The following is a 21,640-nucleotide window of genomic DNA, read 5'->3' on the forward strand; positions in this document are numbered from 1 at the left end:
ATGTATTCATTTACAAATTATTTTAATGTGGCTTTACTAGATGCCAGAAAAAATGGTACTGTACAATTATTTTTATGCACCTGACCTCTTTGCCTGGCATTAACACTTCTCATGCTCAGGTGGCTTCTCACTGCCTGAGAGAAGCACAGCACTAGGCTGATGTCCCACACCTGGCATTAGGACATTTGTCTTTTCCTTTATATGGGGTACACTTACTCCACGTAAGCAGCTCCAGGTCAGTTTTCTCACCTATAAACTGGGACTATAGTAAGGTAGCAGTAAGATAGATCTTTCTCTCCTGACCTGCCAGAACTGTTCTGTCCTGACAGTCTGCTGACTGGGCAGGACTTGTTTGCCCACTCCCATCATTGTCTTCATCTCCTACTCCATTTCCCAGAAAAAGTTCTGGATCTTCCAAATAAAACAATGCCTATATGTGAATTCTCTGTTGCTTTTCCCATGGCCCTGCAAAAGGAGAGTCTTAGCAGCAAAACTTCCTTGTGCCAGCAAAGTAAAAGCCAGTCCCTGGCCAGTCATACCAGAACTGGAGTGTTGGGAGAGTGTGTGGGGACAAACACAAGTTACCTGTACAAAATACCCCAAGAACAGCCCTCTGAGTGCTGCCTCTCTCACTGGCACCCAGGACTCTGCTGGAAGTGGGACAAGGCAGCTTATGCACATGCAGCATTACTATTGAAAAGCTCATGAGGGATTTGTCTTTGAAATGATTGCATTTAAATGCCCTTTTCAAAGTTATGTAATGGGTTATCTTCATTTCAGCTGTGCGTAACACCAGTAATAATATCTCATTGTTTATTTGTAGTATTACTAAAGTTGGTCATTGTATGTAAGGTTATGTATGAAGTACATGAATTCTTATTCTTCAGAGGGAGCTCTTTTTTGAATTTTACTCATTTATGCAAGGAAGGAGAACTTTCCCAATGGACTGAAAATAGCATGTAGAAACAATTTTAATGTAGGTTCAATAGAAAGATTACATGGAGCAAAAAAGTGCATTCTGGTCTACTTTCATCTCTCTCCACAATCAAACAAAAACACATCTGAGGTTTGTTTGAGCTGGAAAAAAGAAGAAAAATTAGGAGAACTGAAATAGCAGGTGGGCAAAAGGGCAGAGCAGCTGCAAGAGGCTGATCCTAAATGTTGCCAAATTTTATACAATCTTAATCTGAGAGGCCACTTTGGCTTTAAACTGGAAAAACATTGACTTTATGCTCAGGGGACATGAGAAAACTTTTATACATGACTGAGATAAAATGTAAGTGGAGCTACATGGTTCAAGCTGGTTAACAGCAGTTGCAGTTAAACAGAACCAAAGGTGCAAGGATTGCTTTACACAAAGGAACTCCAGCAACCAACATTCTCTTCTAATGTTCCAATAGTCTTTGTGAAGGTCTGGGCTTTGGGTTTTTCCAAAATGCTTTTCCAAGTAAAGCCAATTAATTTAATTGCAACATCTATTACTTCCTGAGTATCATCTGCCTTCTAGTTGTATGTTCTCTGCTAGCTGCTTCTACATGAATTCCAGTGTGACTAGAGCAGGGGAATTGTTTTTATCTTCATCCTTAATAGTAGGAGAAGGAAAAATGTCAGTAAAAGAAGTTAGAACTTTTGAACTAACTTTAGAACTACAAGCAGACTCAACAGGGTAAAACAGAGAAAGGAAAAACTTAACAAGGCAAGTTCAAACTAATGAGGAGGGCTCAGAAGCATAAGAAAATATTTTAAGGTAGTTACTATTTTAATTATCATATACAGGAAAAAATTAATCTTGAGAGGAGCTTTGTAGTATTAGAATATCAAATTTTTAATTCCTTAAACTCCCATTTAATTTTTAAATGGCACATTTTCAGCAGTACTCCCATGGTGAGGGTGTGGCTGTCATTTTCTTGGAAAAATAAATCAGCATGAATATTAGCACAGTGCAAATTAATGTAAATTAAAGCACAACATAGTCAACGAAGCCTAAAACAGACAGCTTGTGAAGCCACAGCTGGAGCACCTTTCCATGCTGGCCCTGTAATAAAACCCTTTAATAACTTTCCCTGGGACACTCTCCTGTTTTCTGTGCTGCTCTGGTGGCCCTTTCACATCACTGGCCTTCAGCAGAGGTGCAAAACTCCAGCCATGCAAAAGGCTGTCCAGGCCAGAATTTCAGTGCACGTCAGCCAGTCCAAGAACCAGCTGTACTTGTATGAAGTGGTTGTTCAAAGGCAGGGAAGGTGGTAACTCAAAGAATGATTAAATGCTTTTTCCCTTGTTTTATATATCCAGTGATCTAATCCTACAAATGGTTTTTATCACTGTCATTTCTGTGCAAACCAACTCCAGGAGAGATATGTGTGAGTAAAACCACATTAAAAGTGATTCTTTGATATCTCCAAGATTACATGCCTCTCAGGACCACATCATCAGCCTGAGAGGTTGAATTACCCACTTCCTGGGAACTGGATACTGTAAGGAGGAAGGTACAAGTGAGGGATAGTAATGACCATCCTGTAATTACAACACAGGAATGGGAACCCTGGAGGAATAGATTTGGAGGTGGCTGTGCTACAAGGCTTACTCCATACCTGAAGCCTGCTGAACATAATCACTTCAGCCCATCCAGTTTAAAGTGAGCTCAAACTTTCCATCTAGAAGTTCTAGTAGTGTTTGGTATTTGATATTTTGGTACTTGAAGTATAATAAAAGGACTATAAGCTCTCCCACTTAGGGGTCTGTAATTGTGGGCATCTCAAGCACTCCCACTGCCAGGGAAAAAGCCCCTCCTTGACTTCAAGGAGATGAGTATTTCATAAGATGGAAACTATTGCAACATTTGCTTGCTGCTAGGTGAAGTATTTAATGTTCAGAACAGCTGCCTAATATTTCACCATGTGCATAAATTTAGGTAGTGCTCAGATGTCCACTAAATTCTACCTCAAAGTATATTTTAAGACTAATTTAAACACAGAAAGATTAATTTATCTCTTTGTTCTTTAGGTTACAAGACATTCAGATGAGTAATTCTGCTAAACAATATTGCTACTTATTTGAGGCAAATGAGCCAAAAGAGTCTTAGGTTTCAAAGACCCAGCCTATTAAGTTTCCACTTGAAGTTAGCTTTGATCTCTAGCTTCTATCTGAGAAGTCACTTAAGATTGATTTATCCCAAATGACTTCCACACACATGCTCAGCTGCTGGATTCCTGTTGTGTGGATCCCTGTGTGGAACAGGCTGACCAGCAGATGTCCCCAAATTCTACATAATCACACTTTCAGCTAAAACCTTCAGCGTCCTTTTGCACGTTCCAAAGGGTGAAGCCACTTGAGGCCACAAATACTCTTGCTACTTATTCACATTTCACAATTCAGTATTGTGAAAATTCAAGTTCTGAGGTGGGGAAAGCTTGACTGCTGACACAAAGCACCTCTATTGTCATAGAAAAAATTGTTTGGATATTGGTTCACTTTTTATGACGTGATACCACTGATTGTCCCTTGTTTTATTTTCAAAAGCACTCTAATTTTTTTTTTTCTTAGAACAGCAATCCCCATCCAAATATGACCTGTAATACTTTTATCTGGAGGTTCAGTCACAGGAGGCAAGTCTTCTTCCAAACCACTATCAATGATTTTGACTTGGATATTACAAAACTCATTAACTACATTCTTTATGCGCATCAAATGCTGCTTTTACAATTCCCCACAAACTATTTTAAAGCTAAGGAGCTTGCAGAAGGTTGTAGACATAAAAGCTGCTTTGTGGTGAAGGAAGGAGCAGAGGCAGAATAGTGAGAAATACAGGAGACATACTGAGCCATGCCTTGTAGCTGTGTCTTTGCTCCCTACAAACACCAGAAACTCACCTGATTTGTTCTAAGACAGACTAGACTAGTATGCAGGAGCAAGAGGAAGAAAGAGTCTAAATGATTGCAGATTTGTTTAGAACAGGAAGATTTTCTTCTTAGGGGCAGAGAAAATGAATTCCTCTAACTCCACTATTAGAAGATCACAGATAGGAACAAAAGCATTGGAACCCAACTCCATGAAATTAAAGACAACTGCTCAAAATGAGGTGGACTGGCATTGAAAGTTTATCAATTTCAGAAATCTATACATTTAGATACAAAAGGCAATTACACAAAAATTTACATATTTGCAACTCTTGTATTACACAGGTAAAGAGCATGTTATGGTTTAAATGGATGTTTATAATTTAAAAATCTTCTGAGTGTAAGGTTGAGCAAACAATCAAATATCTGAATAGGGCCCCAAAGAGAGCACACTATAAATAATATTGTCATGACACAATGAAGTCAATTATTCCCAGACAGAGAAAATCTTACTTTGTAGACAGTTAGGTGTGAATATTGCAAGAAACTTGAACTTAATCTGATATACATAAAACTATTTGCCAAAAATGTTTTTAAATGCGGTCTTGGCTGAGCCTTCTTTAGAGAGGATCAATGTCAGGGTAGTGCATCACAGGGATACTAATTTAAAATAAAAGGAATAAGACTTAAAATATCCAACATTCAACAGAATCTGAATTTTAAGTACTTCACATTCTTTACACACATAAGCCCTATTACAGCAGGAACAGAGATCAAAAGACTGATATTTTGTATGTCTGTCTCTCTTGAAAAAGATGGAGGCAGAATTTCCTGCCTCAATTCCTGTTTATGATACTCATAATCCATCTGATTAGTAAGGAAAATTCCTTAGGGACTAAGTCCTGGTTTATTGTTTTCATAAAAAGCAAATTCTTATTCTGTAATGTTTTTTGTTTGTTTGTTTGTTTTTTTAAATTTTAAAGTTGTGACCATCTATGGTAGCAAGATGAAAAATGGGCATATATAAAGGTAAAGGTAACAGAAAAAGTTTATGAATACAAATTCAGACTGATAAAAACTAGATACCTTCTCCTGTTTCAGGAGTGGCAGAATTTTTTTTAATATTATTTTTTACTATTATTGTAAACATTATTAGAGTATGAGACCATTATGACAATATTTTTGGATCAACAGAATTACTTAAGAGGTTATTAAAATTAATTTCTCCTCCATATTAAAATTCATTAATAGAGTAGTTTTGGCATAAATATCAAGCCCTTGGATTTAGGATACCTGTCCCCAAAATATTAGGGAACAAATGTTAAAAGCACCCTGGTAATGTCTGTCACTGACAATAGATTAAAGACAGATTTTTGTTTTGCATGCAACTACAAACTGAGTAGAAATTTTAATAATAAAAGAAGTCTTGGTAGCAGACTAGGGTAGTGTGTTTTGCCCTAGAACAGAAAAGAATGCAGTTGGCTGACAACAAAGTGTGACCACAAAGATTTTTGGATTGATAGTAGCATCACAATCATGGTTTCAGGGTTTTTTTTGTTCTTTGTTTTAAAGAAACTTTGACTATGGCAACGTGAGATTGAGCTGCTAGCTGGAATTTGGAACATTCAAATGGCTCCCTTCCCCAAAAATCTCAAGCAGCCCTTTCTCTTTTCTTACACCCTTTAGAAATACCAGTGGCACACACCCTTCTAGCTCAGAAGTAGGTAATGGAGCTCCCATGAAAGCCAAATCAATATTGTCCCACTCTTCTCTGAAGTGCATGTCATGAAGCAGTATGTGGGATGCCACACCCATTTCAGCCAGAGAGTACCTGGCAGTGATTAATGTACTCAGAAGGTACAAGGATGTAAGAGGTGGCTTAAAAAAAAGCCTCATTTCCTGATCATCTTTACCTAGAGTAAATAAAATAATTTGCACAGAAATCTTCATTATGTACACATCAGCTATACAAGTAATACAAAATATCTCAGTAGAGCACCAATGCTGACTTTAGGAGTAGCATTTCCAAGTCAGAGTATTAGTATTCCCTGTCACAAATAAATTCTGACATACTTTCAGAGTGTCCATTTTCTAGATCAGCTGTATTCAGATCACTTCTTTGCTCATGTGCATCTTCAACATTCCAAGGAGATTAGTAATAGCAGCAGTTTTATAAAAGGTGTGGGTATCTTGGACAGCTTTCACAGCATAATCAGTTCAGATCTTTGTAAAGAAAAAGACCATAAAATCCACTGATCTGGACTCTAAGGTTTTACCAGAAGTTCATTAAATGGAATTTCTATAACAATTTATGAGAGAATAAATGGTGGACACAGATTCAGTTTGTGTGTGCAAACAGCAGGATGTCCAGCTGGCAGGAGTGCTGTCCTCAGGGGCAGCAGGGTGTCACTGAGCCACGGCTGTCCTGTCACCTTGGCTTAGAGTAACCATAAGGACACCTGAGAATCAGGCTGTCATGACTGGGTAAGACATGAGTGCTGTAGTACTCCACCAAACTTCCCATGTTCAAAAACAGGATGTCTGAATCCAGGTAAAACTTGCCATCCTGTTGTAGAAGAAAAACATATGTAACCATTGACAGTAATGTTTCCAGCTCAATGTCTAAAGGAATGACGGCCAGAACATCATCATCAGAACTAACTTCTTTCAAATACACTACTGCTTTGCAAACTAGTCAGTCACACAAATAAGTCCAAATTAAACTCAGGAATTTAGTAGGATTTGACTGGGGCTGAAATTTATGATGATATATGACACAGCAATTAGAAAGCCCAGATCTGAGTACTCGAACTTTTATCCTAGACCAGGAATTTGTAAATCAGCTGATTTTTACTGTCAGAGGTGGGAACAAATTTAGACTTGAACTTTTTAATTCTGATATTTACCTATATGCATCCCCCCTTTTAATACACACAGACATATATAACCTAAAGATGCATATGTAGTGCAGCTACTAACCTTTTCAAAGATTCTGTAGTTTCTCACTTTTCCTGCAGGTTCATCCCATACAACCAATACCTTGAAGAAGAAAAATGCAATGTATTCAGTCTATGGTACCAAGCTCTTCTAAGTTAAGGTATTATTAAGGAATTAATTAAAATTCAGCCTAAAAAGTTTTTTTACAATCACTGACACTACGATAGGGATTCTCTCATATTTGCTTGCTTTAAGAAAAGACCACATCTAAATTAAGTACTTTAACATATACAAAATGCAGTATGTCTCAACAAGAAGTTTTTTGGGGGTTAGACTCAGAAATTGCAATTTACCTTTCCAGGCTTAGAAGATGAGTTCCTAATACAGTACAATCCATTTTGTGGTTGTCCTTGTGGGCTACTAGCTTTAAATATCCTGAAAAGAATAAACAATGACATATGTTACAATTATTCATGTACATGACATGTTATTAGCACTCAGATAAATCAAATACCTACAGTCTTAAAATTCTCAATACAAATATCTGGTTTGGGTGTAATAATTCATAGCAGATCATAGCTGAAAGAAAGTCACTGTTCTGGCACCTAAGCCAGCAGTGCAGCACAGATCATCTGGCTCTCTTGTCCCAGCCAGCACCCTGGCAAAACAGCCTCCTCCAGATGGAGCCAAATCACATTGCATTCTCATCTGTCAATTGATATGTGAGCACTGAACTAACTTCTCTAGAACGTGATTTGCATAGTAAACATTTTAGTGCCTGCTTTAAACACAAGTTATCAAAATTATCTTTGGACTACAGTTCAGTACAGGTTTTGTAGGACTTCTAAGGAACTATTTTAAAATCACATTTTACCTTTCAACTTCGAAGGATTCAGAGGTATTAAGAAATATTGAAACAGGCAGCCCAATCTGTAAAAAATACAAAGAAAATAAATCATCATTAAGTCAATGACAACTCAAAACCCTAGCAAGTTTTTATGCAAATAAGCTACAGCCATAATGTAAAATTATTAACAGTGATTTAATCTTTACTTTTCGCTTCTTTCTCCTTTATATCCAATCTTAAACTCTGTAACTTATCAAGGCATTCACTAAAGCTCAAAAAGAAATGAAAAAAAAATTACACAGCACTGTATTTTCAGAAAGCTACTCTTGTCCTGAAATAATGCACTTTAAATGTTCCCAAAGATATACATAACCAAGGGAAAAATATTCTTTTAGAATGGATCATCTGCTTCATCTTACTTTTTCATAATCATCATCAGAGTCATCATCAGGTTGGCTTGGCTTGGAGGGTAGTGCTGGTTTTTCAAATGAAAAACTTCTAAAACTCTGTCCATCTGGTGGTGATCTCCTGGCAGAAGCAGAATGAAAACTGAAGGATATCTCATCAGGAAAGCAGAACAAATATACACAAAACACTGAAGTAATAGCAACACTAGAACTGAACTTTCAGTTTAGCTCCCAAATCATGGAGTCCTAGAATGATTTAGGGTATAAGGGACTTTAAAAATCATCTCATTCCAACCCTCCTGCCATGGGCAGGGATACCTTCCACTAGACCAGGCTGACTGGAGCTCCATCCAGCATGGGCCTTCCAGGGATGGGGCATCCACAGTTTATGTGTCCATCTGTGCCAGTGCCTCACCACCCTCCCAGTAAATAATTTATTCCCAATATCTAATCTGAACCTACACCTCCCCTCTTTCAGTTTAAAGACATTCCCCCTTGTCCTAGCACTCCACGCCCATGTCAAAAGTCCCTCTCCAGCTCTTTTGTAGCTCTTTTAGGTACTGGAAGGTGTTCTAAGGGTCTCCACAGAGCCTTCTCTTCTCCAGGCTGAACAATCCCAACTCTGCCAGCCTCTACTCTTAGGAAAGGTGCTCCAGCTCTCAGATCAGCTCAGTGGCCTCCTCTGGACCAGTTTCAACAGTCTTTCTTGTTTTGGGGGCCCCAGAGCTGGAGGCAGCACTTGCAGATTAATTTAGATAATCACAGATTAATTCGAGTAAGGGGAGACCTCTAGAGATCATTTAGTCCAAGCTCCTACACAGAACAGGTCCAACCAGATCAGCTAGATTCACTGCAGATTTTCAAATAACAGGCAAAAAAGCACAACATAGAGAGGGATGGTGCAGGGAAGAGACACAGATGTTGGTATGAATCTGAGTATGTCTAAACTTGTTAACTAATAAGTGATTGAGAAACAACAGGGCACTGTGTTTTCATACTTACTGTAACTGGGGACATAAAGATTTCTCTGTCCTGGGCTTGGCTGCAGGGGGCTGGTGGCTTGGCACAGGTGGCTTTGGGAGCACGGGTGGCACAAACAGTCCAGGTTTACCAGGCTCCCTTGGCACTTTGGGCTCTGCTAGCTTTTCAGCAAGCTGTGACAACTTGGGTTTATTGCCTGGCAGAGGAGGAGGAGTCCGTGGGGAAAGGTTTAAGCTTTTTAGCTTCTCACACGCTTCTGGAGGAGCAAGGGCTTGGGCTGGAGGCACAGGCTCGGGAGGCAGCGGGTGAGACTCTTTGCCGCTCGCAGGCTTTTTGAACACAGGTAAAGGGGGCACAGGGGGTGGCTCTAGTTTGATTTCAGGTAAGCTCCTCTTAGGGGGTGGTGGTGGTACTGGTGCAGTTGGTTTGCCAGAGTAGGAATGTGCCCTTGCTTCTGAGTAGGGAGATTTCCTGACGTGAGGAACGGGCGGAGGTGGGTACGCAGGGGGCAGGACCATATCTGCAGAAAGAAAACCAAAGAAGGTGACACACTGAGGGGCCATACAAAAGTCATCAAAAGACACTGCTCAAATCAATTTTCTGTGTAATCCAAGATATTTCACTGGCATCAGGTCTGACAGTACTCAACATGCTGGATAAGCATTTGACTTTTAGCAGAATTCTGAAAGTTATAGGTAATAAACTCCTGCTATTTTTCTTCAGGCATGGCTTATGATGACTTAGCAAAGATTTTTCACTTTGTATCTGTTTTTTCCTTAAAAGCATTACTGCTGCTCCAGACTGATGACCAGATACAGGTCATTCCAGGCAGGAGGCTCCAAGAAAACACACCCCTAAAGGCATGTAATGCTTTCTGTAAATGGTTACTGCCGTTATTACAAACTCCTGACCCTAAATACCTCTCAAGATTAGATACCTCTGCATTATTTCAGTTATTTTTCCAGCTGGAATAGTAATGACTAATACAAAATAATAAGCTGGCATTCCACATGAATATTGCCTTCACTGGGGGCCTTTCACTGGGACTTTTGTGAGGGGAGTCAAAGAAATCACATACCATCTTTCACTATGTCAGAAGTATCTGGCTGCAAATAAGACTCATCCTCTTCCTCCTGGTCGTAATCTGCAGATAAAAATCAGTGTGTCACACTCTGATAAATACTCTTGGAACCTAGGAAACCTAAGAAAGTAGCAAGTACTTAGGGCTCCTTAAAACAGATATTTTTCAGGTATTTTTCCTAAAGAGATGAAAAAAATTAATAGTTTGGATCCACCCCTCTGCTATCTAGGTGTTTCCTAAAATTTTTGTGTCAATTAAAAAAGTAATTTCTTATAATAGAGGCAAATCAAGTACACTGCACATTAATTTTTTTTTTCGACTTAAAAGTTAAAAAAATTATTTTTTGGTGACACTTTCTAGTGTTCCACCCTTCCGCCTTCAAATCAGTTGCAGAGACACAACTACATGGATGCATTGACAAAAGCACTTTTAAAAAAAAAAAACAACAACCCAGACTTTAACCCTACCACAGAAAAATGTATGGTTTTGCAATATGGAAGATTAAACAAGCTTAATGATCTACAAAACAATTTTAATTCTTTTGCCTCGCTCTGGCAATAACAAAAGAAAAAAAAAAAGCACCACAACAAATGGCTTAAGTGGTTTCAATGTTGCCTTTAACTGTAAATCAGAACAACCAAGCCACAAAAAACATGTTTCTTCTAGGCAGTAATTTCTCATCACTGATTATAAGAGGAGCCTGAAGGACAATATGCAGAGGAATGCCCTAAAAAAAAGGTAAGAATAGCTGATAAAAATCAGTTACTCTAATTTTCCTAATTTAAACTCCTACCAGGCCTCTTATCACCATTCATCTTGCATACAACCCTCCCCTGCCATAAAATCAGAAGGGCTAAACTACAACCCCACATGAAATGCTGAGGAGTCTGTTCTTCTCTGCTCACAGCAATGGGACCGGATTTCCTAACAAGACCCATTCCTGCAGAATAGTCAGGAATTTCCTTTCAGGAAATGGGAGGACTTGGTCCCATCAACATTGCCCTTAGAAATCTGAAAGGGCAGATGGGGAAAGGCCAAGAAAAAGATCCCTGCTGAACCTCAAGGCAAGGTTTCTCATGTTGGTTTTCACAAACACATTTATTGACTTGGAACTCAGTTGCTGAAATATGCTGTGAATGCCTACCTGACAGGCTTTCTGTCTCACTTTTAGTTAACCTCCTTAAAGGATCTGAAATTCTTTAGTTTATTTGTACCAACAGTTAATGGCACAGAACACCTGTTCCTGATTTAAAAGGACAATAGAGATACACCTTGTAAAAAAACACCAGTTACAAACTGGATCAGTTTACTTAAGCTGTGGGAATAATTCCTGCAGAATTCAGAAGAAATAAATAAGCAACAAAGAAGCCTTATTTATCGGTGTCTGAATTTGTCACCTTCATTATCTGCTGAATGGTGGGAATACTTGATGTCAATGGGACGTTCTACTGAGCCATAGAAACTGTCTGCATCAGAACCAGAGTCACTGCAAAAGACAAGACAGAGTTACTTCTGTTTAGCAGGACTGCAGCACTGGAAAGGAATGCTGGAAAAGCAGAAGCAATCTGTTCCTATTTCCCAGTTAACAGTCAGATATGTTGTTGCTGTCTTTTAAAAGACTTCATTTCCTTTGCACAAAGCTGACATTGAAAGTGCTCTTTGGTTAAAGATTTGGGTTTTTCTTCATATTCTTTAAAGTGTAAATTGGGAAGAGATTTTCTTCTTGGGTCTTACCGTGCCTGTTCTTATTATACAGGAAGTTCCTTGTAGGTGCAAAAAGCCTAAAACAGCACTGTAAAGAGCTAGTGCAAAAGGGATAAAAAAGCCAATAAAGAATAAGGGTTTATACCTAAATTCTGTTATTGTTTCTTTCTTCTCATGGTAGTGACCAATTTCCCTTCTCAAGGATAGCATCCAATTCTAAACAAAAATAAAAATACAACATTCAACACATCAATTCTTAAATCATTAAATGCAGATGTATCTTGTCCTCTGTAAGAAAAGAGTAACTGTACAGGGAACATACGTTGAAATACTATTTATCCATTATTTTTTTATTGAAAAGACTCAGCAGTCAAATGTTTTGACTATCTAAAATGCTGCAGCAACCTACTGAAATATTAAATTTTCAGTTTGCAAATTTCAGGCTGTTATTCCTAAAGCCATATATATATTCAGAGTATGTTTATGGGGATGAGATTTCACTGAACAGTTTTCAGAATTTATCAAAGGCTTAATGTATCATTACTTTTTCCTTGGTGAAAAATAAATATGGAATATTTATGAAATATGGAGAAAACCATGCCATCTAGTATGTCACAGCCATTCCCTAAATTAGAAGTTGAATTAATATTAAGTTAATAGTTAAAACCTCAGACATGATTTTCAGGGGAGCCCAAAGAACTAGGTGTACAAATTTCAGCTGCATTTCCAATTCATTTAGATTTTAGGGAAGTCTTTTTGCTTCAATGAAAATGCTATTACAAAAGAAGAAAGTTACCTTTCTTTCATCTTCAGAAGAAGCTGAAAAAAACCACGTCCTGTGCTTCTTGCTTATGTGAACTAACTTGAAAGGAAACACATTGCTTGATGTTGTCTCCTCAGCTGCCCGCATAACCCTGAGAAACAGAACAACCAATACAGAAACACCTTCGTCTATAGTTAATGCTGCTGTGCATAAAGACTGACAGAAAGCAGTTTCACTGGCCAGTTTTGCCTTTTGGAAAATATCCCCAAGCCCAGAAAACCACCACAGAAATCCCCATGTGTGGATTTGCAGTACTTCTCCATTATTGGGGTAGAAGGGACAGTGCAAAAGGAAGAGCACTTGTTAATCCACCAGCCAGACTTTTATAAACAGCTGCTTTGACCTGTTCAAGGGTTAATGAATCACATTCATTCATAAGCATCACACACTGCAAGATGTACTCAGGGTGCTTGAGGCCCTTATTTCAAGAAGTCACTCTTTCAGAAGAGAAATCAAAACATATTTCCCATGAAAATAAGAAAAAACTAATAATAAAAGCAAATAATTTTTACACATTTCCCTTATAAACACTTTCTTGCACTTTTTTTTTTTATTATTTTAAAACAAGCACAATTTAACTGCTTTCTTTTTTCTGTGTGTTAAGGAATTTCTTCATTTGGGACTCCTAGGGGGAAAAAAAAAAATCTAAAAACCCCTTATGCAACTACTCAATCTAACAATGCTTTCCATTCAAATTCTGTTTCAGTAATGTTTGTCTGTGCCTTATACTAATCAAGACCCGGTCCCTATTCCAGCCAAGGTCTCTACAAGGCTGCTAGAATGAAGATACAATAAAAGGAATGAACAGTCTCTAGCATTTACAGATTCTATGGTATTGCACACATTCAGGTGGATATCAGAAGCTTGTGTCATGAATTACAGAGTGGGTTTCTTCTACAAATTAATGTTGAATTTTCAACTAGCTACAATGTTAACAAGTGCATTCCCTTACAAATATGTCATTGTCATGCTCTGTTAAGAAAAGCTGTCATAATTTAAGAAAAGGTAATTCCTTGTTCCACAAGTCTAAGAACATTATACAGTACAAGATATACATATACTATAAAATTGTAGTGGTTAGGATCAATACAGTGATATTTCTCTACATTTCCTATTTTTCATTAAACCTTTCTTAGCATCTATTTCAACAGCAATTCCCTAAAGTTAGGTTGGACTTGTATTAGTAGCCCTGTACTTCTGCTGCATTCAGATTCTGACAGCACTGGCTAACTTGAAAGCCACATATTTCTGTCTTCAACTTGCAAAGTAAATATTAAGATTAAAAATGTGTAGTGAAATGAGTCAGATACTTTGCATATGCATTCTCTCATTTAGCACTTTGTATTGATACAGTTTCATCACTAACTACAGCTGCTGAACTAATAACTCCATAAATTTTCTCTTCTGATTCTGGTCACTACAGAACAAAGATGGTCTGTCTGAAAGACTCCACACCTATCTGCACATGCAGTCTGCATTAATCAGTGCAGTCTGCATTAATCAGTAACAGGAGCAAGGCCATTGCAGTTCAAGCAGCTTTACTGGTTAAATCACAGAAAAAGAAGGCTGTCCACTCACCAAGCACAGGAAATGTCATATACACGATTTGAAAGGAATACATTTCTTGCAATCTGAGATCAATGCTTAACCCAAACAACAGATGTAGCTGTGTTTAACTTCATTAGAAATGAAACCCACAACCTCTAGCATTAAGTAAGAGGAGCTTGGGTGTTTAACAACTTCCTTGGCACTTACCTGTTGTAACCTTTCAAAGAAAATGCACCCTGGGGAGATGCAGATGTGCTGCTCTTAAAATAGTAAATACATCCCTCGTGGATAATCACAAATCTCAGTGGCCCTGAAAGGATAAAAAGTGATGAAAATATAAATCCAAGGGCAGCAGAACAACTAGAACCTCTTAGCATGTGTAGAATTATTGTTAAGATCTTAGTAATCATATGAATCACTGTAAATGAGCACAAACAAGTTAAGTGACAGCCAGTTGATGACCAGTCACACAGTGAAGCTGTCCATTTGCAGAGTTTCAGGACTAAGAGTAATATTTGATTCCCTCACTTGAGAAGCAGCTGATCTGTAAACTTCAAAAGAAGCCTCAGAGACTGCAGGCCTGACCCCACCTGTGCTCCTTTATTAGTGGAAAAAGCAATAGCAGCAAGGCAGCCACAGGGCACAAACACATATTTACATCCATCCCTAAACCATTATCTCCCTCTCTTCTTTCACCTCAAGTACACAATCCTGCCAATAAAATGATATCCTGTTTTCTCTTTTTGAAAGAGGTCAAGACACCTTCCTTTATCAAAGGCAGTAATCTTTGTCCTTAACTATATAAGTATAGTTTCAGAATAAACAGGGATACCAAATGAATAGCATATAAATAAACCCAAAATATGAATGTTTCCCCATGTAAATAGACACTGATTTCAGAAGAAATTACTGTTATTAAATACAGACCAATGTTGGCAGTGAGAAAATTTCCATTTCACAACAGCACTGGGAGATGGGAATATTTTTTCCAGTACAGAATAACCAACTGGAAAAAAAGCACAGAGTACTAGTTTCTTTCAGAAAAGAGTATTCAAAATGAGTACATATCCTGGGAATCTGTCTGTCTTGAAAACATTACTTGTGAAGGACTTGACAAGAGAACTAAATAAGCAAAATAAAATCAACCACAACACATATTATCTAAGATTTAAAGTTGCAAAACAATTAAAGGAAAATCTTTCACTATGAGTCTCTTTCATACACATATTCCAGTAAAATTGTATTCCAATACAAAGTGGAAAAACAGCTTCAACAGTCTGCTAACACGAAATCTGTTACTGGGCCCAGGGGCAAGCATTTAAAACATTTAATTTAGTTAATACCTCATTCAACTTACACTTCAGGATCTGCAGCTGGGTGCCTCCTTTTTTATGAAGATACCCTGACTTGGTGACTCCTCCAGGCATTGTCAGAAGGTTTTGTGCTCCAATGGCCTTCATTGGGACTGGCCAGACCTGCTCCTGCGAGGCCATCATTCTGCAATTTAGAATAATTAAAAACAGTTTAAAACTCAGATTTACTTTAAGGAAAGAGTACTGAGAAGCAAAGCTTGTTTCCTTAAACAAGATTTCCAAACAACTAATGTGGTTCAGCACTCAAGAATGTAACACAGACAGGGTGTTCAAAGATTCCAGGAACTTTGTAATGTATAAAAAAACGTGGTGAAAAAGCCCCGATTTATTTTTACACTGCTCTCAAAAGTGATTGACAGTTGTTGAAACAAAGAAAAAGTGCTTAGTAAATGTTACTTAAGTATTTAAGTTTTAAAAGTACTCCAGATAACACTGCAAGACTTAATCAGGTAGATGACTGGAAATAAAACTGGTTTCTTCTCCCAAGTGCTACATGACAAATGTATATACAGAAAATGTCATTTTCTGTGCAACAAGGGAATCAAGCCAAGGTTTAGTAACTGCAGCATCCAATACTACTTACTCCTGATATTTACATGTTTTATTCTTTAACTAAAAGGATTAGTATATAATCTCATACTGTATGTTATGTGTGACAGCATCCTGTGCAAATGAAGTTCCTCTCAGATTTCTGCAGGCCTCAATTTGATTTATATATCAATTATTTATGTGATGCTCCACCAAGCATCTCTGCAGTTAGCACTCTTACTGCTGTCATCTTAAACCAAAAAGATTAGTTTCTGAGGCAGAAACTTATTCTGATATACCAACATGAGCCCTTTCTTTCTTCAACTGCTAACAGAACTAGGCTAAAAATCCTACTGTGCCACGGAGAAAAGAAATCACACATGGATAGAATGGGAATTTTGACCTAGACATAAAAGGATCTGTTACCATCAGGTGTAGGTAAAGGTAAAAGGCAAACTAATGAAGTTCCAGTTAATTAGTTTCTGATAAAGGAATGATGGTCTAGAACTGAAAATCTTTCAATGCAGGACTGAAATTTAATGGATCTTCTTTGTTTCTCCTTTTCCCAGAAGGGACAGTAAAGGAGGTAAATTGTGAGGCCCACACAGAATCCAAGAGCCTCAGCACAACACCCTACCCAAGCACTTGCCCTCCAACCTAAAGTGGCTTTTTCCATTCTGAAAAGAATAGGGAAGTGTTTCGGATTTGTTGAGGTGCAACAGCAAAGTACGTACCCATTGCATGGGTTAGGGAAAACAGAAATGCAAGGCAATGGATCTTGAATTTAGGATCAGTTTAGGATTTAGATCTAACTGTTTGCCATTTGGTGATGACCCATGTGTGGGAAAGGGTGGAAATTCCTAGCAATTTCTACCAGGAGAGTTTAAACTAAATTAAATTCTCAAGGCAGCCCAGAAGACTTAATCACAAAAATTAGGTTTTGGTGTTATGAAGTGTTATGAACCCAGTGTTATGAAGCAGACACAGCCAGAGAAGATAGGATCCAAGGCCCTAAAAAGGCTCCCACAGCAGACACATCAACACACCATGGTATCCCAATTTTCCTCCAGGACCTCCCTGCTCACCAAAAAGTAAGTTGTTTTTGTTCTACTCAGCTATATCCTTCCTTCTCCTGTTTCCTCCCTGTTCTTATTAAATGACTGAGATCTTTCCAAGCTGAGTTATTTCCTCCTTCTCCTCCACAACGAAATCTCTAGCAACAGCAATGTGTCCAAAAAGGGGCTAATATTTTAAGCTTTTAAGACTAAAAATGAAAAAAATAGCAGCAGAAGGTAACATCCCCCCCGCCCCCAGAAATCCTTCACATTATTTCTCCACATCTTGCAGAAAAGTTGAAGTGAGGGGAATGGAGAGTGTTACCCAGCTGGCTGCTGATGCCAAGCCACATCAATACTGCTAAGAGTGATTTCCTTTAAACAAGGATTGCAAAAGCAAGTCCTGGGCTTATTCTTTTAAGAATACACACATAAATGTTTAACCATTAGAACTTAAGTTACTTCTGTCTGTTTCTAGTTATGTTCAGAAAATAGACTAAGTAAAAATGAAACCTTTTCATTCAGATTAATATATTCTGATGCTACTTTTCCAGTGTTAGTCTCAATGCCATCCAAGAGTTTCATGTTCATCTTAGGTCTTCCAATCCTCTGTACCTTTACTACAAAGAACAAAAGAAAGGACTGAAGCACCCAGTGCATGGTGTGAAACTGTTTCAGTGCTCTGTATATAGGCTGAAAACCTATCAGAAGAGGCAGAGTTAAATGTCTCAGAGAAGTTGTCCAAAACAACCAGTAAGCTGAAATTTTTAGGAAGCCAAAGTGAAACACTGGCAATATGTATATGGTACCCTAGGTAAATACAGAAAGCAGAAATATTTGTCCCAGTCATGTTTGCGTTCAATAGGGGAGTGCACCTGTCAGACTGCTCACTAAAGCTTGTCTGGATGGGCATTATCTCCTCTGCCTGAAAAGCCAGATCTTACGACAGACAGGAAAGAAAAGAAAAACTATGGAAGCAGAGGAAAAAAAAAATCCATTTCTACAGTGTGCCGACTACGGGATTTACCTGACAGAAGAGGACAGCTGAGTATCAGGTTCTGCTTCCCCTTTTCACAATCATTTCTTATTTTGGGCTACTTACTATAAAACAGTCCTGAAAATGGAGACCAAAACATGGAACTTCCCCAGCCCAGCTAAGTGAACAAAAGAAGTGAGTAAAAGGAAACACAGCTGAAATCCATGCCACCAGCACAGATTACACAAACTAAAGAGCCCACCTAATGCACCAGGCTTTCCAACAGATTAAGAGGCAGCTAAGCCCATTATCTGGATTTCAGCGTGGCTTATAATACTCCCCATCATATCTGTACACTCCTCAAGCACTTTCATTTGCAGGCACATAGCAGACACTTAGGGAAGACTTCAGTATTCTGAGATGAAATCTTTCAATGGTGCTGCTAAAATACATTTCAGTACTTTGACTCCAGACCCAGTCAGATTTTTCTTCTTTTCTTGTCTGTAGAAAACAGCTCTGTAAGGACAGATGTTGCTATTTTGCATCACACAGCTGGGAGAAAGCTGTCAACACAAATCTAACTTCAGAATCTTTATTGTAGGGGTGGGAGAGAAGGAAAAAAATGGAAGCTCAAAGATTTTTGTGGTGTTAGCATCTATAGTATGGTTGCCTTTAACTCAGTGAATGGTTCCTTCCACTCTCAATATTCCTGTTGTAACTTCTTTAACAGATTACATCAAGAACAGACAGATGTTGCACTACCAGGTAGGTGCCATAGCAGTCACTGAAGTCATTGTTAACTCTGGCATTGGTGAGAACAGAGGGACATTTCCCAGCTGTTTTTTCTGGGTTTTTTATGCAGTTACATTCTCACACTACGAGCCAAAGCCCCTGTTACAGATTTTCACCTCTGGTGCATCAGAGAGTCTCTTCCACAGGGCTGACAACCAAATTAACAGAAAGGGCTCACTCAGTGCAGCCAAAGCTCCTCCTGACACTGGTCCTCTCTCACAAACAGAAGGCAACATGCCATGCATTGCTTGGTGAAAGCTTCTAGTAATAGCTACACAATTCCTCTTCCCACTCACCAAGGAACTAGATGCATATTTTTTAATCAGTTTTTCCACCAAGTCCCAATCCCACTGCGTGTGGTTATTGAATTAATCTCCTCCCCCACTGAATGGAACCCTCTGAACAAGAAGAGGATGGCAGCAGTCAGGGAAAGGTCTTGCATCACTTTGTTTCTCAGGTGATCCCTGTGACAGTTCTATGCCTGTGAGGGAGATGAAAGGCCCTGCAGTGTAGCAGGAGAAACAGGAGAACAGCAGCTTCTAGGATGTGCTTCCTCATTCAGGAGTGCTTTTGGAAAGACAGAATGGTGCAATCAGCACTCTGGAGCACGATACAGAACTTGTACAATCACTATTGTAACTGCTTCTTATATACAAACTGGTGTACCAGACTGAAAACCTAACCAATTTGCAGTGTATTGCTAATGTATCAATAAAGTCAGCCCAAGTCTATCACATCAGTACATTTTCCTCAAACACTATCACAATGAGTCACTTTTTACTTCAAAGTACTCTAAAAGTTAAACTGCATGAAAAAAAAAAGTGAATTCACACACTTCATCTTGTAACCAGGACAGGGCCAGTCAGGTAAAGAAGTATTTTCTGAATCACAGTATTGCTACCAAGCTCAAACTCTGCATGGATAGCAGACTTCTGTGAATGTGTAGCAAGTAAATGTATACATCTGTGAAGCAATTTTCATCTATCCCTCATTCAGTGGATAGAGAACAGCTAGACTGAAGGCTAGGGCATAACTTTACAAGCTGAAAGTCCCTCCATGAGTAAAAGTAAAATTCTGCCAGGTTAAAAATCTGGATTACATTGTAGAAGAACACTTATCCCTCTTGGCCCTAAGAGCTATTGGCGTTCAGCCCAATTAGAGCAAATACAAGTTGATTCAATTAAGGATTGCATCCTGGAAGAGTCCTCAGTTCTTGCTTAACTTCAGCAGAATATATGGCAGATGTGATCATCTCCACATCTTGCAGTATATAGGCAAAAAAAAAATTACCCTCTTCTCTGAGACTACAGCTGCCAATAGTTGTTTTAAAAGTTCTCACTTGTTATAATAATATTTATGATCTGTCCCTGTTTGGTCATGCTGGAAAAAAACAAAAAACCAGCTTCCAAAACTGCAGTACAAAAAGTAAACCTGATCTGAATTTGTAACAATGCTCTCTATTCCAATTACATCTGAGAACTTTTACATCTGTAATCTCATAACCTCTAATCCTTAAATTTTACGTGAAAGTAAAACCCAGCTCAGCCAGATGCTAGTTTACTTCTGAATACATAACTTACAGAAATGAATGCATTCCTCAAATCATGCAGAGACTGAGGTATCAGGCTTTACAAAAATGAGGCAGCTTTACCAAAAATGACACTGCAGAACAGGAAAAGTTTCTCCTATATGCTCTCAGCAACTCTGAGTTAGAATGATTTTTCTGATTCAACCATCTAAACATTTACCACCTCTTCTTAAAACTGCTTTCTGCAGAATGATCAGGTCTCTTGTCTATTTATTAACCATTCTCCAGTACTTCTGAAATGCTTTTCCATATCTCTCCTACTTTTTTTGGTTACACAGTCCATTTCTTAATACCTCTAACAGCCCCTTTCACAATACTCTCTCAGAAAGATTAATAGCACAGTAAAAACACAAGTAAAAAAAAAAATCTTAGAAGACAAAGGGAACAGAGAAATAAGCCCAACTGAGATACACTATATAACTAAATTTACTCTCTTTAACTTGCTGCAACTTGCTTTTCTTTTCTGACAAGTTTTCAACCAACACCCAACTCATCTCTTCCCACTCCAATTCTTTATCATTTAATTTTCTGCACGAGTTAAAAGTACTTTAGCTCATAAACCATATTCTACTCTTGGCTGCAGTCTGCTCCCGACCTGAAGGAGAAAGGATGACAGAAACACAAGCCACAAAAAGCACCAACCTGGTGACCTTGTCCGATCGACACATGGTTTTCCTGCAGACAGTTTCCCCGAATGATTGTTTCCTTTGTGACGACAGGGCCATTAACAGCTTGTGACCCCTCTCAGGCATGGCAGGAACATCCCTGCACTTCTCCCACCTTGGGGTACTCCCGGTTGACAGCCACAGCTGCAGCTGCCGTCCGCTCGACACACAAAAGCCAGAGGAGCCCTGCCCCAGCTGCCTGTGCATCTGCACTGTCCCCGGCCAAAAGTGACGCCGAGGCGGTGACTTGTTTCCTTTGTTGCTTCCTGTTTCCCCGCTCTCCGTGGGCAGCGCTATCTGTGTCAGATTTCCCAGCTTCCCAGGGAGGCTGGAAATCAATTCCCGCACAGAACGCCTGGCAGACACCGAGATAGAAAGCAGAGGGGATTTTCCAGGGCTCGCTTTCTTCCTACTCACCTTTCAATCAACCACTTTCCCATGGGAGAAAAAGAAAGTTGTCCTTTTTTCTCTCAGCGTGCTCCAGCTCCCACACTGGCGA

At 38.8% G+C, this 21,640-nt stretch overlaps 1 protein-coding gene across 1 annotated transcript; it reads right to left on the reverse strand.

The window, feature by feature from the left end:
* Window positions 1-4,079: 4,079 nt before the first annotated feature.
* SH3BP2 (SH3 domain binding protein 2) lies at window positions 4,080-21,328 on the reverse strand. Its single transcript, XM_041402802.1, has 13 exons — window positions 21,119-21,328; window positions 15,522-15,661; window positions 14,372-14,474; window positions 12,590-12,707; window positions 11,939-12,009; window positions 11,487-11,575; window positions 10,087-10,152; window positions 9,030-9,528; window positions 8,040-8,148; window positions 7,648-7,703; window positions 7,127-7,208; window positions 6,816-6,875; window positions 4,080-6,402 (listed from the first exon to the last, which is right to left on the reverse strand). The coding sequence occupies exons 1-13, from the start codon at window positions 21,226-21,228 to the stop codon at window positions 6,265-6,267; spliced, it is 1,641 nt and encodes a 546-aa protein (XP_041258736.1). The 5' UTR covers window positions 21,229-21,328; the 3' UTR covers window positions 4,080-6,264.
* Between the last annotated feature and the right edge of the window lie 312 nt (window positions 21,329-21,640).

This window comes from Onychostruthus taczanowskii, unplaced genomic scaffold, assembly GCF_017590055.1.
Source record: "Onychostruthus taczanowskii isolate IOZ18803 unplaced genomic scaffold, ASM1759005v1 scaffold2, whole genome shotgun sequence".
Classification (NCBI taxonomy): Eukaryota; Metazoa; Chordata; class Aves; order Passeriformes; family Passeridae; genus Onychostruthus; species Onychostruthus taczanowskii.